Source organism: Mus caroli, unplaced genomic scaffold, assembly GCF_978045245.1.
Source record: "Mus caroli unplaced genomic scaffold, Mus_caroli_1 scaffold_5, whole genome shotgun sequence".
In the NCBI taxonomy this organism is placed as follows: Eukaryota; Metazoa; Chordata; class Mammalia; order Rodentia; family Muridae; genus Mus; species Mus caroli.
The window spans coordinates 133,616,322-133,635,177 of record NW_028227260.1 but is presented as its reverse complement, the minus strand read 5'-3'; the positions used below and the strand labels follow the sequence as shown (position 1 = coordinate 133,635,177).

General features: G+C 42.0%; 2 protein-coding genes and 1 pseudogene across 2 annotated transcripts in view; all 3 read right to left on the bottom strand.

Annotated features, from left to right (window-relative positions):
* The window catches only part of LOC147004811 (X-linked lymphocyte-regulated protein PM1-like), a 133,277-nt gene that overhangs the window by 70,583 nt on the left and 43,838 nt on the right, over positions 1–18,856 (bottom strand). The gene's annotated exons all lie outside the window — the stretch shown is intronic.
* Positions 4,994–13,423, bottom strand: LOC110289165 (glycine cleavage system H protein, mitochondrial pseudogene; annotated as a pseudogene).
* On the bottom strand, positions 13,608–14,463 carry LOC147004812 (large ribosomal subunit protein eL6-like). The gene is made up of 2 exons (XM_085838226.1): positions 14,401–14,463; positions 13,608–14,365 (listed from the first exon to the last, which is right to left on the bottom strand). The coding sequence occupies exons 1-2, from the start codon at positions 14,459–14,461 to the stop codon at positions 13,608–13,610; spliced, it is 819 nt and encodes a 272-aa protein (XP_085694352.1). The 5' UTR covers positions 14,462–14,463.

The following is an 18,856-nucleotide window of genomic DNA, read 5'->3' as shown; positions in this document are numbered from 1 at the left end:
ACATTGTATCTATGAACTTGGGCACTAAGAGACATTTTACAGGTATTAGCCCACTCTGGGCCATTAATAAAAGGGATCATATACTTTTGCTTGGTTTAATCAGCATGGTTATCAAAACTGATTTTTTAAATTTTCTTTTCATTTGAAGCCCCTAGCAAGATTCCTCATGGTCCAGGGACTGAGTCTCACTCCATGACATTACTTCTCCACCAGGAAGAGGTGACAGAGATGGTGATCCCTGAAAATGCTCCAAGATTCCCACTCCTTTCATGTTTTTCCAGAAAACAAAACATCCTGAGTCCTTCTAACAATCCTAGGAGGCAAGTCTGTATACAGAATCCTGTTCTGGTTCTGATTTGGGTTCTGGTTAAAGATTATCAGGCCCATTTTGAGGTCCTTCAAATTGGGAAGAAAAACATCTGAGGAGAAGCTTTTCACTAGTCCTATTGCACTTAGTAGGGTCACCAATAGTGTGGATATGGTCTTCCAGTTGGGCTTCTCAGGGCATATCTGGTTTTGTCCTGAAAGAATGGCTGGCCATCTGTGTATGAGAGTGATTGAATGCAAGCAGAGCAAGTCTGGCCTAAGGAATTAATTAGATTTCTTGATTTTAAACACACTGCTGTTTCTGTTTTGTCTCCCTACACAGACCCTTATTTTGGTGATGGTACCAAAGGGGAACTGGGCTGCAATCTGCACACCCTTGATTGAGATTCTGTCAATTTCTCCAGATTCTGCCACTAGATGGTACCACCATTGTTTAAAGTTTGTTTTCGTTTTTTGTCTACAACAAAGAAAGTCTCTTTTCCTTGCCAGGACTGGAAATTTCTAGTACCCACATATGTACACACACACACACACACACACACACACGCACGCACACAGGCACAAACAAGTAGTCACACATATACACATACTTGCACTAACAACAGAGAGGCCAGGACCAGTCTTATATGAGGTCATTATTGGTGCTTCTGGGTTTGCTCATATTAATCTTTAACTTCTTTAAGTCACATAGTTTCCTCCTAACATGGTGACCAGCAACTTTAAATTCTTAAAACATAAGGGTCCATGATTCTCCGAAGAATGACACCAGGACTCAAATAGTACATAAACACAGAGTGTTTTATTCTGCAGAAGTTCAACATGCTGGGGTCTCCCATTATCAAGATAGACCCAGAATTGAGCTCTCATGCCCAATTTAAAATACATTAAGAGAATCCAGGAATAGGGCTTTGTCTTACACTATCTCTAGGCATTCCAGAACAATTACTGGGGGGTGGTGGCTGGAAACTGTTACTGAGGAATCCTGGGGTGGGTGGACTTTGTTTTAATCTTTCTCTAAGGTGTGGGGGCCAACTGGAAACTGCCAACCCAATGTCCTTGCTTCAGGACAGGTGGTGGGGCAGTTTCTAATGGCAGGGCAGTTTCTTCCTGAAGTCTGGGTTTTTAGGCCTAATCTCATGAACTGCCAATTTGAAGCCTGTCAAATCAAGGAATCAGCCTGTCTCATCAACCCCTGTGATGTAAGCTAAAGAAATTCTCTCAAAGAGGTTGGGGAAGAATATGGGATGCATTTTCAAAATGAAGGCTGTGCACTTACTGTGAGACTGGCTGACCCTCCTCTGAAGTGGGACGGCCATTACCATTTCCCTGGACCTCAGCTATTGCAAAGGCAGTTTGTCTCAAGTTCATAGAGATTCGGGCCACCCTGATAAGTTCCCTTATATTGAGCAATGATTGACACTTGTTCAAATCCCACCCTTTTGGCTTAAATGTGCTTCTAAAGATTATCCTGCAAAATCTTTATCACCAGCCTCTTACTGCCTGTCTTGCCCCCTTCAGAGGCCAAGAAGCCTCTGCTAGTTTCCCTTCCCCCTTCCTATAACCCACATTCATCTCTTTCATTCTTGTCTTCCTGCATCTCTTGCATATTCATCCGCCTTCCTCCAGTATCAGAACTCGTCTCTCATCATATACCTCCTGGTTATACACCTAGGCTATATGACATTGTGAATGTGGTTGTTGGGGATAGCATCCAACCATATTGTTCTTGCAGAGCAGTGTCGATGACCCCAGTGGAAATGGTGTATTAACCATGCCTTATACTTCATTTTCAATATTATTTCTAAGATTTTGGCTTAATGAAATAATGTGGGCATGCAATCCAGAGATCTGTGTGCTATGAATCTTTTTTTTTTTAACACCCTGATAATTTCACTGGCAACATAACTCACTTTAGGAAGGTCGCTTGTCAATTCAAAAACATACCCTATTACATCATGATTTAGCAAAGGAACAGCCCCATCCTCAGATAAATGCACCATTTTGCATAAACTGGAGCAGATTCTTTGCTGCCAGTGGCCTCGTTGCCCTCTAAGTCTCATGCAGACACAAAGCATTTAGCTCAAGATCCCAGGAGTGAGCAAAGACACTGAGTATCTGAGCCTTTCCAAAGTTTATTTCTCTATGCTAGGTTTCATTTCCAAGAGCACTTCATTTGGTAAATATTTTGCTTATTATGAATCTTCTTCCTATGCTTACATTTCATCCCCATAAAAATAGGACATTAGGTGAGTCATTTTCTCTCTCAAAGTAGTTAGAGTAGTTCTTAGTAGATCCTAGAGCTAGAACAACAGTTTACATACTAGTGAATAAATTCACTGGGCTGTTGTGGGAAGCCGTGCACAGTCGCCATTACAAGATGGTGCTGGCTTCCTCAGTGCCTAACTAGTAAACAAGCAATGTGCGTAGGTGCTGGAGAAAATTCGTGCCAAGTCACTGACCATCCTGGGGCGTAGTAGTGGGGTGATGAGTGAGCAGCTAATCAGGAGCTGACACATCACACAGAGGGGTATTTAAGCAGCTCCATTTTCCAGGTTTGGGGTCTTCCTGATAAGTAAGCAATAAAGCTTTGCCGTAGAAGGATCCGGTTGTCCGAGTGTGTTTTGCTGGCGAAACGTTACAAGGACAGGCTGTATTAGTGCTGTGTTATATAGTTTAAATTACTAGGACTTAAATTGTTCCACATCCCATTAAGAACTCATTTTAAGCTGGGCAATGGTGGTCCCATGCCTTTAATGCCAGCACTTAGAAGGCAGAGGCAGGCAGACCTCTATAAATCCCAGGACAGTCTGGTTTACAGTCTGGGGTTCTAGAACAGCCAGGACTGTACAAAGAAACCCTTTCTCAAAACAAAATAAAACAAAGACTCATTTTAAACAAAACATTGTCTTATGTTTGTAATATCAATTATGACCCTTATTAATGGGATAGGTGGAGTTCATTTGTAGACATAGATCAGGTGAAAGCCCAGAGTTCTTTGATACTCACATTGCTGACCCAAAAGGAGAAGTCTGAGAAATCTCTATACAAATGCATCTTAGGGCTAGTGACAACTCACAGATTCATCATCACTAAAAAGCAATGGTATGTATTTTCATGAATTGACCAGAAGTTCATGTCCTTAAGTAAACAGAGTTTCCAATATATATCCCTGCCTTTCATTTACCATTACAGGTGTACAAGGAAGAATCTTCTAAATGGCATTTTCATGGTCTTGATTTCTCAATAATTTCTTTGGATAGCCAAATAATTTCCTGCTTTCCCACTTGTTACTTTAATAACTCCAAAAAACTATTTTTAAAAACTATAACTTTTATGCCTCCCTCATTAACATGTAGAAATATTTCTCTGCTTTTTGAAGCTGGTCTTGGGCAGTTTTGTTTGAGCAACTGTGTAAATAGAGGCTTGAAGAGTATTCAGGGTTTGTCATGTTTTAGCTTCTTTTGGGACAAAGATAATGAGAAAGAGCCCAAGGTAGCATCCTGGAGAGCTAGAATACCACCACACCAGTCCCGTTGAGTCATCCAGGTGCTGACAAGTATATGGATCACCCTAAAATGTTTTCTTACAGAATTTTGAATAAATGAGATAATATTTGCTTTAAGCCAGTAACTTTCAGTGAGGTTTACAATATAGCAATATGGAACATGTAAAAGTTAAGTACAGACAACGGTAACTCAATCTGATTGAAGAACTAAATAGGAATAATTGCTGGCAATCTTCAGTTTGAAATTATTTTCCATGAAACAAACGAAATGCACCTATGTAGTAAGAACCAACATGGACAAAGTAACATGAATAAACAAACAGCACCTAAACAAACTGCAAAGAAACTACCCAACACAAAAACAAATCAGGCAGAGAAAATGTGATGATCATAGAAAAAGGAACTGTAATATTTTAGGTCACCTATATATCATCTAAATTACTTTTCTCATGGATAATGACTATGAAAGTATTAAGTTTTGGCAGTTCTTTTTTTTTTCAAAGAGAATGAATATTTAATTTGTTTCCCACAATGTTGCAAATCCCGTGTTTCACGATGGGAAAACAACAGCCAACACAGCACATGGTGAAACAAATACTCTCCTGCCTCTGACACTGTATAGCACTTCCCTGCATTCCCAGTCATTTACAAAGACACTAAGTCTCTGACCAAAACCCAGTGGTGGATATGGGCAAGTTATAAAATTATGTAAAATACACCACTGTTATCTTGAATTATGAAATTTTTATAACCTGTAGATAGGGTCTCACCATATAGCTGTAGCTGGTCTAAAACATGTTATGTAGACTGACCTCGAACTAACATCTGCCTGTTGAGTGTTGGGATTAAATGGTGGTCTGTCACCAAACCCAGTCTCATAACCACTTTTCACTGTACATGATCTTAAGAATTCTAAACACCGGGGCTTAAACCCTAGTCTAAATAACTAGTATGGTGAGTATCAAAAATCTGTACACTGTGTTTCTCCGTTTCCATTAGGAAGTTGGGGGTGAGTCTTAAGTAGCACTGTCAAGAACAGTTTCTTTCCATCAGTACTGCTAAAAGCTCTTTCAAGTCCTCTAGTCTCCGCTGGTTTAAGACAAGCATGCTGTAGCAGGTCACATCCAGTTTTATGTGGAAGTGGAGGGGTGCTATCCATGGTCACTCCTCAGTGGACTTCACGTATTTCTCATATGCTTCTTCACTCATTAATTCACCCAGCTCTAAAGGGTCATCAATTCATCCAGGTCCAGTGTCATCCTGATCAGCCAACCATTTTAACAGGATTTGTTGACAAACCCTGTGTTTTCGGCAAGTGCTTCATTGACTTTGGTAACCTCTCCTGACAGAGGAGAGGAGAGTGCACTGGCAGCCTTCATGCTCTTCAAAGGGCCAAACTCCTTGATTTTTCAATTTTGTCCCTACTTCAAGCAGACTACAGTAAACAACATCTCCTAAAGCTTCCTGTGCAAAATTGCTGATCCCCTCCATTCCCATCCCTTCCTCTGTTGTTATCCATTTATGTTTCTCTGTGAATTTACGCACCTACAGCAAAGCAGATCTGTTGCTCAGTGAGCAGACAGCAGCAGCACTCAGCGCCCAGGGCTGCATCGGGCAGGTCAGGGCAGTGAGCAAGCTGCAGGCCACAGCTCTGCACGTTCCTTGCCACTTGATCTGAGGTCCAGAGGGTTACTGTGCTTTGCCTCTGCCACTGGGCTCTCAGGGGAGTTTTGCCAGTCTTATTGTTTTTCATGTTTATGTTTCCTAAGACCTCGGTATCTTAAGTTATTGGTCACATTACTTGGTATTGTTTCCTGTCTCCCTTTTGTTGAGTGGATTTTTAAAAATGTATTTTTATGTATGTTGGCATTCTGCTTGCATATCTGTGCTCGAGTGCCAGGTCATCTGGAACTACAGTGACAGAAAGTTGTGAGCTGCCATCTGGGTGCTGGGAATTGAACTGGGGTCCTCTGGAAGAATCAAGAATACCCAAGATGAAATAGTGACACCTTGCCTAAAAAGAGACAAAAAGCATTGGTCTTGGTAGGGCAAGCTTCCAATCTCAGCTCCTCAGGAGGCTGAAGCAGGAACATCTTGTATTTGAGGATGGTTACAACTAAGTAAGTATCAATAATAACAGCAATAATAAATATTCTGAAAAAAGCAACTTTATGAAGGGCTTATTTTGGCTTACAGTTTGAGCCTTTGCAAGATGTCCTCATACAAATACCTAGTCTCTTTATGACAGCCACAATGGCACAAATAAATTACCCCCAAATAAAAAAAATTATAAATCAAAGTTTTTATTATAATATATCATATAGTTTATTGTTCACTAAAGAACAAGAAGAAAAATTATAATCACATATATTTTATTATATTATACCATTCATTTATTATATATCCACAACATTTTTCAAAACTAAATGTAATATGGAATTGTGTAAAAAATGACAGTTAACTAAAATTTACCTCTAGAGAGACAAAAAAAGAATCCCAGAATTATCAAGCTACTATTCCATAGGAAATCAACATTTAGGACCATGTAAATCCAGTATTGCAGTTTCAGAAATTAGAAAATGAAAAATATCAAATTTATTATATTCAACAAGTATATATCTTTCTACCAAAATATGACCAAAATAGTAGAACACTCACATACAGAAAAAGCAATATCAAAATTTTACAAAAGTAGGTCCTGGGATATGAGACCTGAACTGAATCATCAGAATCCATGAGAAATAGCCCAGTGTAGTGCTGCATATAACTCAAGGGTGAAGATGAAAATAGGCAAATTCGGACAGTGACCTGCCCTGCAGGGAGCGCCATCTTGGCTCCGGGACTCCACCGAGCTTAGTCTCTACAGGTCAGAGTGGGGACCACGGGGGCAGACGGCTTCTGGGACAGGCAGGAGCCACAGAGCCGCTGAGGCAGCACCCTTTTGGGGCCGCAGACTTCCGGCACCCTCCCAGCCGGAGGACAGAGACCTGCCCTGCAGAGAGCGCCATCTTGGCTCCGGGACTCCGCCGAACTTAGTCTACAGGTTAGAGTGAGGACCACAGAGGCAGACAGCTTCTGGGACAGGCGGGAGCCACAGAGCCGCTGAGGCAGCACCCTTTTGGGGCCGCAGACATCCGGCACCCTCCCAGTCGGAGGACAGTGACCTGCCCTGCAGGGAACGCCATCTTGGCTCCGGGACTCCGCCGAGCTTAGTCTCTACAGGTCAGAGTAGGGACCACGGGGGCAGACGGCTTCTGGGACAGGCGGGAGCCACAGAGCTGCTGAGGCAGCACCCTTTAGGGGCCGCAGACATCCGGCACCCTCCCAGTCGGAGGACAGTGACCTGCCCTGCAGGGAGCGCCATCTTGGCTCCGGGACTCCGCCAAACTTAGTCTGTACAGGTCAGAGTGAGGACCACAGAGGCAGACAGCTTCTGGGACAGGCGGGAGCCACAGAACCGCTGAGGCAGCACCCTTTTGGGGCCGCAGACATCCGACACCCTCCCAGCCGGAGAACAGTGACCTGCCCTGCAGGGAGCGCCATCTTGGCTCCGGGACTCCGCCGAACTTAGTCTGTACAGGTCTGCTGACAGAGGATACTCAGAATCCCCAGAAGAACAACCTCTGAACAGAGACAACTATAACAACTCCAGAGATTACCAGATGGCGAGAGGTAAAGGTAAGAATCTTACTAACAGAAACCAAGACCACTCACCATCATCAGGACCCAGCACTCCCACTTCGCCCAGTCCAGGGCACCCCAACACACCTGAAAAACTAGACCTGGATTTAAAAGCATATCTCATGATGATGGTAGAGGACATCAAGAAGGACTTTAAAGAACTACAGGAGAACATGGCTAAAGAGTTACAAGTCCTTAAAGAAAAACAGGAAAACACAACCAAACTGGTAGAAGTCCTTAAAGAGAAACAGGAAAACACATCCAATCAGATGATGGAAATGAACAAAACCATACTAGACCTAAAAAGGGAAGTAGACACAATAAAGAAAACCCAAAATGAGGCAACACTGGAGATAGAAACCCTAGGAAAGAAATCTGGAACCATAGATGCAAGCATCAGCAACAGAATACAAGAGATGGAAGAGAGAATCTCAGGTGCAGAAGATTCCATAGAGAACATGGGCACAACAATCAAGGAAAATGGAAAATGCAAAAAGATCCTAACTCAAAACATCCAGGAAATACAGGACACAATGAGAAGACCAAACCTACGGATAATAGGAGTGGATGAGAATGAAGATTTTCAACTCAAAGGACCAGCAAACATCTTCAACAAAATTATAGAAGAAAACTTCCCAAATCTAAAGAAAGAGATGCCCATGAACATACAAGAAGCCTACAGAACTCCAAATAGGCTGGACCAGAAAAGAAATACCTCCCGACACATAATAATCAGAACAACAAATGCACTAAATAAAGATAGAATACTAAAAGCAGTAAGAGAAAAAGGCCAAGTAACATATAAAGGCAAGCCTATCAGAATTACACCAGATTTTTCACCAGAGACTATGAAAGCTAGAAGATCCTGGACAGATGTTATACAGACACTAAAAGAACACAAATTCCAGCCCAAGCTACTATACCCAGCCAAACTCTCAATTAACATAGATGGAGAAACCAAAGTATTCCACGACAAAGCCAAATTCACACATTATCTCTCCACGAATCCAGCCCTTCAAAGGATAATAACAGAAAAAAACCAATACAAGGACAGGAACCACGCCCTAGAAACAACAAGAAGGTAATCCCTCAACAAACCTAAAAGAAGACAGCCACAAGAACAAAATGCCAACTTTAACAACAAAAATAACAGGAAACAACAATTACTTTTCCTTAATATCTCTTAATATCAATGGACTCAACTCCCCGATAAAAAGACATAGACTAACAAACTGGCTACACAAACAAGACCCAACATTTTGCTGCTTACAAGAAACTCATCTCAGAGAAAAAGATAGACACTACCTCAGAATGAAAGGCTGGAAAACAATTTTCCAAGCAAATGGTCTGAAGAAACAAGCTGGAGTAGCCATTCTAATATCAGATAAGATTGACTTCCAACCCAAAGTCATCAAAAAAGACAGGGAGGGGCACTTCATACTCATCAAAGGTAAAATCCTCCAAGAGGAACTATCAATCCTGAATATCTATGCTCCAAATACAAAGGCAGCCACATTCATTAAAGAAACTTTAGTAAATCTCAAAGCACACATTGCACCTCATACAATAATAGTGGGAGACTTCAACACACCACTTTCACCAATGGACAGATCATGGAAACAGAAACTAAACAGGGACACAGTGAAACTAACAGAAGTTATGGATCAAATGGATCTGGCAGATATCTACAGAACATTTTACCCTAAAACAAAAGGATACACCTTCTTCTCAGCACCTCATGGTACCTTCTCCAAAATTGACCACGTAATTGGGCACAAAACAGGACTCAACAGATACAAAAACATTGAAATTGTCCCATGCATCCTATCAGATCACCATGGACTAAGGCTGATCTTCAATAACAAAATAAATAATAGAAAGCCAACCTTCACGTGGAAACTGAACAACACTCTTCTCAATGATACCTTGGTCAAGGAAGGAATAAAGAAAGAAATTAAGGACTTTTTAGAGTTCAATGAAAATGAAGCCACAACATACCCAAACTTATGGGACGCAATGAAAGCATTTCTAAGAGGAAAACTCATAGCTCTGAGTGCCTCCAAAAGGAAACTAGAAAGAGCACACATTAGCAGCTTGACAACACACCTAAAAGCACTAGAACAAAAGGAAGCAAATTCACCCAAGAGGAGTAGACGGCAGGAAATAATCAAACTCAGGGGTGAAATCAACCAAGTGGAAACAAGAAAAACTATTCAAAGAATCAACCAATCAAGGAGCTGGTTCTTTGAGAAAATCAACAAGATAGATAAACCCTTAGCCAGACTCACTAGAGGGCACAGGGAAAGCATCCTAATTAACAAAATCAGAAATGAAAAAGGAGACATAACAACAGATCCTGAAGACATCCAAAACACCATCAGATCCTTCTACCAAAGGTTATACTCAACAAAACTGGAGAACCTGGATGAAATGGAGAAGTTCCTAGACAGATACCAGGTACCAAAGTTGAATCAAGATCAGGTTAATGATCTAAACAGCCCTATATCCCCCAAAGAAATAGAAGCAGTCATTAATAGTCTCCCAACCAAAAAAAGCCCAGGACCAGATGGGTTTAGTGCAGAGTTCTATCAGACCTTCAAAGAACATCTAATCCCAGTTCTTCACAAACTATTCCACAAAATAGAAACAGAAGGTACTCTACCCAACTCATTCTATGAAGCCACAATTACTCTGATACCTAAACCACAAAAAGACCCAACAAAGATAGAAAACCTCAGACCAATATCCCTTATGAATATTGATGCAAAAATCCCCAATAAAATTCTTGCTAACCGAATCCAAGAACACATCAAAACAATCATCCATCCTGACCAAGTAGGTTTCATCCCAGGGATGCAGGGATGGTTCAATATACGGAAATCCATCAACGTAATCCAGTATATAAACAAACTCAAAGACAAAAACCACATGGTCATCTTGTTAGATGCGGAAAAAGCATTTGACAAGATCCAACACCCATTCATGATAAAAGTCTTGGAAAGATCAGGAATTCAAGGCCCATACCTAAACATGATAAAAGCAATCTACAGCAAACCAGTAGCCAACATCAAAGTAAATGGTGAGAAGCTTGAAGCAATCCCTCTAAAATCAGGGACTAGACAAGGCTGTCCACTTTCTCCATACCTATTCAACATTGTACTTGAAGTCCTAGCCAGAGCAATTCGACAACAAAAGGAGATCAAAGGGATACAAATTGGAAAAGATGAAGTCAAAATATCACTTTTTGCAGATGATATGATAGTATATATAAGTGACCCTAAAAATTCCACCAGAGAACTCCTAACCCTGATAAACAGCTTCGGTGAAGTAGCTGGATATAAAATTAACTCAAACAAATCAATGGCCTTTCTCTACACAAAGAATAAACAGGCTGAGAAAGAAATTAGGGAAACAACACCCTTCTCAATAGTCACAAATAATATAAAATATCTTGGCGTGACTCTAACTAAGGAAGTGAAAGATCTGTATAATAAAAACTTCAAGTCTCTGAAGAAAGAAATTATAGAAGATCTCAGAAGATGGAAAGATCTCCCATGCTCATGGATTGGCAGGATCAACATTGTAAAAATGGCTATCTTGCCAAAAGCAATCTACAGATTCAATGCAATCCCCATCAAAATTCCAAATGAATTCTTCAACGAATTAGAAAGTGCAATCTGCAAATTCATCTGGAATAACAAAAAACCTAGGATAGCAAAAACTCTTCTCAAGGATAAAAGAACCTCTGGCGGAATCACCATGCCGGACCTAAAGCTCTACTACAGAGCAATTGTGATAAAAACTGCATGGTACTGGTATAGTGACAGACAAATAGACCAATGGAATAGAATTGAAGACCCAGAAATGAACCCACACACCTACGGTCACTTGATCTTCGACAAGGGAGCTAAAAACATCCAGTGGAAGAAAGACAGCATTTTCAACAAATGGTGCTGGCACAACTGGTTGTTAACATGTAGAAGAATGCGAATCGATCCATTCCTATCTCCTTGTACTAAGGTCAAGTCTAAGTGGATCAAGGAACTTCACATAAAACCAGAGACACTGAAACTTATAGAGGAGAAAGTGGGGAAAAGCCTTGAAGATATGGGCACAGGGGAAAAATTCCTGAATAGAACAGTAATGGCTTGTGCTGTAAGATCGAGAATTGACAAGTGGGACCTCATGAAACTACAAAGCTTCTGCAAGGCTAAAGACACCATCAATAAGACAAAAAAACCACCAACAGATTGGGAAAGGATCTTCACCTATCCTAAATCAGATAAGGGACTAATATCCAACATATATAAAGAACTCAAGAAGGTGGACTCCAGAAAGTCAAATAACCCCATTAAAAAATGGGGCTCAGAACTGAACAAAGAATTCTCGCCTGAGGAATACCGAATGGCAGAGAAACACCTGAAAAAATGTTCAACATCCTTAATCATCAGGGAAATGCAAATCAAAACAACTCTGACATTCCACCTCACACCAGTCAGAATGGCTAAGATCAAAAATTCAGGTGACAGCAGTTGCTGGCGAGGATGTGGAGAAAGAGGAACACTCCTCCATCGTTGGTGGGATTGCAAGCTTGTACAACCACTCTGGAAATCAGTCTGGCGGTTCCTCAGAAAATTGGACATAGTACTACCGGAGGATCCAGCAATACCTCTCCTGGGCATATATCCAGAAGATGTCCCAACCGGTAAAAAGGACACATGTTCCACTATGTTCATAGCAGCCCTATTTATAATAGCCAGAAGCTGGAAAGAACCCAGATGTCCCTCAACAGAGGAATGGATACAGAAATTATGGTACATTTACACAATGGAGTACTACTCAGCTATTAAAAAGAATGAATTTATGAAATTCCTAGCCAAATGGATGGACCTGGAGGGCATCATCTTGAGTGAAGTAACACAATCACAAAAGAACTCACACAATATGTATTCACTGATAAGTGGATATTAGCCCAAAACTTAGGATACCCAAGATTTAAGATACAATTTGCTTAAACGCATGAAACTCAAGAAGAATGAAGACCAAAGTGTGGACACTGTGCACCTTCTCAGAATTGGGAACAAAACACCCAGGGAAGGAGTTACAGAGACAAAGTTCGTAGCGGTGATGAAAGGATGGACCATTTAGAGACTGCCGTACCCAGGGATCCATCCCATAATCAACTTCTAAACACTGACACCATTGCAAACACTAGCAAGATTTTGCTGAAAGGACCCAAATATAGCTGTCTCTTGTGAGACGATGCTGGGGCCTAGCAAACACAGGAGTGGATGTTCACAGTCAGCTATTGGATGTATCACAGGGCTCCCAATGGAGAAGCTAGAGTAAGTACCCAAGGAGCTAAAGGGATCTGCAACCCTATTGTTGGAACAACATGATGTACTAACCAGAACCCCGGAGCTCTTGTCTCTAGCTGCATATGTATCGAAAGATGGCCTAGTCAGCCATCAATGGAAAGAGAGGCCCATTGGACTTGCAAACTTTATATGCCCCAATATAGGGGAATGCCAGGGCCAAAAGAATGGGAATGGGTGGATAGGGAAGTGGGGGGGCGCTATGGGGGACTTTTGGGATAGCATTGGAAACGTAATTGAGGAAAATATGTAATAAAAATATTAAAAAAAAAAAAAAAGAACCAGGGGAATGCCAGGACCAAGAAGTGGGAGTGGGTGGGTAGGGGAGTGGGAGGGGGGTCTGGGGGACTTTGGGGATAGCATTTGAAATGTAAATGAAGAAAATACCTAATTAAAAAAAAATAAAAAAATAAATAAAAAAAAATAAAAAAGAAAGAAAATAGGCAAATTCCTGGAGCTCATTAGTCAGCCTAAATAACCTAACTACTAAGTTCCAAGAATAATGTAGACACACTTGAGGAATGATGACACCCATGGTATCCTTTGTCTATACATACATACATACAACACATATGTACCCAGACAAATATATAGGCAGACAAGCGTTTTTACTTATGGGAAAACAACATTATTCATTGTTAGGATGTTTGGGTTTTTGTTGTTGTTGTTGTTGTTGTTGTTGTTTTGAACGTATGAAGCTGTTTAATTAGGTTAACAATTTAGAAGACCAGTTTGTGAGGATACATCCCGTTTGTCAGGGAAAACTGAGATCGCAGGTATCCCTGGAGCTGAGGAACAGCTTTAATCTTTGGCAGAATCTGCAAGTCCACGGCTTTCTGATCAGCCTCTCGCTGCTCTGTAACCTCGTATTTCTCCTTCTCCGAGTCGAAGATCTCGCCCTCCTGATGTCTGGGCTTGCACAGCTGCTTCTTCTTGAAGTAAGTGTCAGTCAGGTGTTTGGGGATTTTAACATTGCTGATACCAACTTTTGTAGAGGTGGCAATGACAAACTTCTGGTGTGTTCTGCTCAGAGGAACTCTGTTGTTGACAAGAGGTCCAGTTACAAGAAGCAAGCCACTGTCCAGCTGCTTCAGGAAAACCACCCTCTTGCCCCTGTGGCACCCAGTGAGGATGATCAAGACAGTTCCGGGAGTGAGACTGGAGCATAGCCTTCTCGTGTGCTGGCTGAAGGGCTTCTCGCCATGGCTCAGCAGCTTCCGAGGCACGTCTTCGGTGGGATAATACCTAGACATTTTTTGAAGCTTCACCAGCCGGGTGCCACTGTTCTTGTCCCCACCAACTGTTTTGGTGACAGTAGCAAGGACCTTCTCCTTTTTCTTCTTCTTCTCCACCTTGGTCTTGGCAGCCAAGTATTTCCATTTGTAACTGCCAATTCCTCTCACCAGGACAGGGTTTCGGCTGCAATGGGGCTTCGCCTTCTTGGGCTTTTTAACCTTAGGGCGAACCTTTTTGGCTGCTTGGCAGCCCGGGGACTGGAGGCAGCAGCATCACCGCCCACCTTCTTGGCCGCAGGTTTCTTCTCCTTTGTATCAGGCGCCTTTTCACCCACCATCTTGCAAGACGGGAAAGAGCAGGATGTTTTAATACAGTCATAACACCAGTAATCAATTTCAGTAGAACTATGACATATTTTTTTTCTCGAAAGAGACCATATAATACTGTGTCCTATTTTTTAAAATGAAAAAAAAAAATTGCTGGGTCCAGAGCTTAGCAGAATTGTTATCAAACCAAACACCGAGACTTCATCCGCAACACATGGAGAGATGCAAATTCCCATAGTCAAACATTAGGAAGAGTTCAGAGAGTACTGCAGAGGAAAAGAAGGAAGGATCAGAGGAAACGGAGGGGTCAAGAACACACCAGGAGAATATGGCCCACAGAACCAACTAACAAGGACTCAAAAGTGTTCAGAGAGTGCAGGAAGCCTGCATGGATCTGACCTAAGTGTTCTACATATGTTATTGCTGAGTAGCTTGGTGTTTTTATGGAAATCCTAACAGTGGGAGTGGAGGCTTTCTGTAATTCTTTTGCCTACTTGTGTGACACTTAACCTCCTACTGGGGTGCCTAGTCTAGACTTGATATGATGGTACATGTCTGGTCATATTATAGCTTACTACACTGTGTTTAGTTGATATCTCTAGGAAGCATGCTATTCTCTGATGGGAGGAGGAGCGAGCATGAATCTGAGGGAGAGGGAGAGGTAGGAGAGAGCCTGGGAGGAGGGAGTAAGGGGAAACTTTGGTTAGGATGTATTATATATGAGAAGAATTTTTGCTTAAAAAAATAGGTACGCCAAAAGAAAGAAAGAGAGAGAGAGAGAGAGAGAGAGAGAGAGAGAGAGAGAGAGAGAGAGAGAGAGAGAGAGAGAGAGAGAAGGAAAGAAAACTGTTGAATCCAACTACCTATCAGAAGAACTGGCGTAAAATATAGATAAGAATTTTAGAATCTGGAAGTAGTACTAATACATAAATAGGTAAATGAGCAGAGTGAGAAGTTTATACATTGATTTGGTTCAGTCTAAGAAGATGATATGTTTAATTAATAGGAAGAAATGTACAGGATAGTAAAATATGTTGGGCTATACAGAGAAAACCTGTCTTGAAAAAAACAAAAAACAAAAAAAGTAAAATATGTTGGGATATTTAGACAGCAATTTAAAAATGAGACAACATTAAACTCATTCCTCAAGTTAGATTTCTACCTCCAGAAGAATGAAATTAGATTTATATCTTTCACTTTAATTATTCTGAAATGATTAAAGTAATTCCATCTTGTCCTGACTCCATTTTTTGTGTGTTCTTAGACACTTCTCAGCCTTATATCTCCATCCACCAACAGTCATATCCATCGTTTTGAGTTTCCATCTCCTTGACCATGGTCCAGATATATTAACTAAAATGACAAATATTTCTATAAAATTAAACTTTAATAACTGAAGAAATTATACCTCTCAATTAGTAGCATGCTGTATCTGAAATAACTACTAGGTTTTGTCAAAACAAATGTTGGCAGGTTACTCAGACCCACATCTATTATTGGTATAATTTTTCATTTTGCCTTTCGAAATGCTGTGCCACTGAGTTTTGGCACCAAGACTCTTATAATCTTTGTATTTGTTTGTTTGTTTGTTTTTACTTATTCACTTTATATCCTGCTCACTGTTCGACTCCTGGTCACTTCCTCCCACAAACCTTCACCCCTTGCCCTTCTTCTCTGAGCGGGTTGGGGGTCCCTGGGTATTACCCAACTCTGGCCCATCAAGTGTCTGTGAGACTAGGTGTTTCTTCTCCCACTAAGACCAGACAAGGCAACCCAGCTAGAAGAAAATACCCCCTCTTACCTGCAACAGCTTTTTGGATAGCCCCTGCTCCAGTTATTTGGATCCCACATGAAGAGCAAGCTGCATATTCTCGTGTGGGAGGCTTAGATCTATTCCCTGTATGCTTTTTGGTTGGTGGTTCAATCTCTAAGCGCCCCAAGGGTCCAGGTTAGTTGACTCTGTTGGGATTTCTGTGGAGTTCCTATCCCCTTCGGGGCTGGAAACCCTTTCTCCTATTCTTCCATAAGTATCCCCAAGCTCCATCCACTGTTTAGCTGTAGGTATCTGCATCGGTCTGAGCCAGCTGCTGGATGGAGCTTCTCAGAGGACAATATGCTCCTGTTTACAAATATAACAGAGTATCATTAGTAGTGTCAGGGACTGATGATTGCCCATGGGATGGGTCTCAAGTTGGGCTGGACATTGGTTAGCAATTCCCTCAATCTCTGCTCCATCCCCCATCCCTGTATTACTTGCAGAGAGGATAATATTTGGGTTGAACATTGGATTGATGTCTTCTATCTTTCCACTGGGTGCCTGCCTGGCTACAGGAACCTCTTAAGGTTCCATATCCCCAGTGCTGTGGACTCTTACAATCTTAATTGACCTGACTAGAATCATGGTCTGTATCTTTTGTACCTAGATTTATTACATTTTTGAGGTCCCAGTGAAACAAACTTCTCTCACACAGGACTCCGCCTCACTACTGACATACCCAGACAGTAGGGAGGAATCAGAGTATGTGTCTACTGAAGAAATTCCATAACCCCACATCTCCCACTGAGTCTGGAGAGGTTTTAGAATGATCTTTGTGTTCCAACACACCAAAACGGAGTCATTATAATATTCTTAATGGACGAGTCTGAAAACAGAATTCAGTTCTGATTGAGAAATGCATGCCTCTTAAGGCATACTGTTGGGGATTGAGAAGGATGGGGATTTTGGAATCCCTTTTCTGGAGGAGAGGCCTCTTGAGGGGACTTATTCTGGACAAAAGGGACAGGCTTCTTGGGAAGTCTCCTTATTTTTAAGGAGATTAGGCCCTTTGAAGACCCATTTTATACTTCTGAATGAGAAATAACAAATACGTATGGATGAGACAAGTGCAGTATAGAGATTTAGGAAACTGCTGAATAGTGCATAAATATTTCAATGAATAGAGGCAAAATGCTGGTTCAAAAGTGAGGAGTTTGCATTTTTTGTATTTAACTCATTTTTTGTAGTTTTAAAATTATTTGTATGTATGAACATGCTTGTTTCTGTTCAGGTACCCGAGGTCAGAATAAAACAAGAAACAAACAAACTATCTGCTATGCTCTGGGACCAAATTCTGGTCCTATGCAAGGGCAGCTCTGCTATAAAATTTACAAAAAGAAAAGCAAGAGGCCTCAGAAGTCATCATCCACAGGAAGAGGGCCAGGGCCCGTCAGCCACAGCAGGACCCGTGTGCCACACCTTGGGCCCATGTGCCTCTTCTAGAGCCCACTTTCCGCCCCCAGGCCCTATGCACTTCCCCTAGGTCCCATGACCCCCTGGGCCCATCACACCATCAAGTGCGCATGTGCATATCTTTCAGCCAATCAGCAAGGAGCCTGGATGATCCTGGCTTTTCTCTCGGTCATCTGAGACACCATTTTGCCTAAGAAACTTTGAGGAGAAAGATGCCAGCTTTGTGAGAGTCTTCGCTTCTCTGGAGACTTGTAAGCCTGTTTCACCCAATGGGGTTAGTTCAGGTGGGAGGAGCAGACAAGTGTAAAGAGGAGTGAGTGTGAAAAGGGAAAGAGTATGAGAAGGGGAGGAGGAGTGGGAGAAGGAACCAGTGTGAGGAGAGGAGGAGTATGAGAAGGGACGAGTGTGGAGGAGGGGGAAAGTGTGTCCTGCCTTGATGGAGGTCCGTCCAGGTCACCATTTTATCCGACCATTTTATCCGTGAGACAAATCCTATTGCCTTTACTCTCGGCCTGGGCCTCTGATGGAGGCCGTACTAAACCTTGCATAGGTCACCAAGGGGTAAATAGAGGCAATGGTGGACCTTGTTGAGATCACAGAGCAGAAAATGGAGACAGCAGTCGTTGTTGACGTGAAAATGGTGGTCATCTGAGGAGGTGGAGGTGGTGGATGTCAGCGAGGGGAAAATGGAGGAGATTGCGGACATTGCTGAGGCTTTCCAGGGGAAAATGGAGGAGGTGTTGGAGGTCGTGGAGGCGAGGGGGAAATGGAGGCGGTGGTCTATGGGGGTGGTGGTCTCTGTCTGCAAGGGGAAAATGGAGGTGGTGGTGTATGGGGGTGGTGGTCTAGGTTGGCGAGGGAAAAATGGAGGTGGTGGTGAGCTTTGCTGAACTTGCTGAGGGGAAAGTACAGCCAGTGGTGGACCTTGCAGAGATTGCAGAGGGGAATATGTTGCTGGGGGTGGAGGTCGGTGAAGAGCCAATGGAGGTGATAATGTTGTAGCTTGTCAAAAGACAATTGCTTACAAAGACCACAGAGACCATCATCTTTGCAAAACGCATGAGCATTTTACTTATCCAACATGTTGGGGAACCCCCTCTCAGCAAGCAGGCCAGAGGAGAGACCCAGAACAAAGAAAGAACACATTTTTTTATACCTTTATAAGGGACGGATATAG

What these genes read in the sequence shown, in the direction of transcription:
- LOC147004812 (XM_085838226.1), bottom strand. Translation starts at nt 14,461, where the DNA reads ATGGTGGGTGAAAAGGCGCCTGATACAAAGGAGAAGAAACCTGCGGCC. An exon ending in TGCGGCCAAGAAGGTGGGCG is followed by an intron (nt 14,366 to 14,400) that starts GTGATGCTGCTG and finishes CGGGCTGCCAAG; the next exon opens with CAGCCAAAAAGGTTCGCCCT.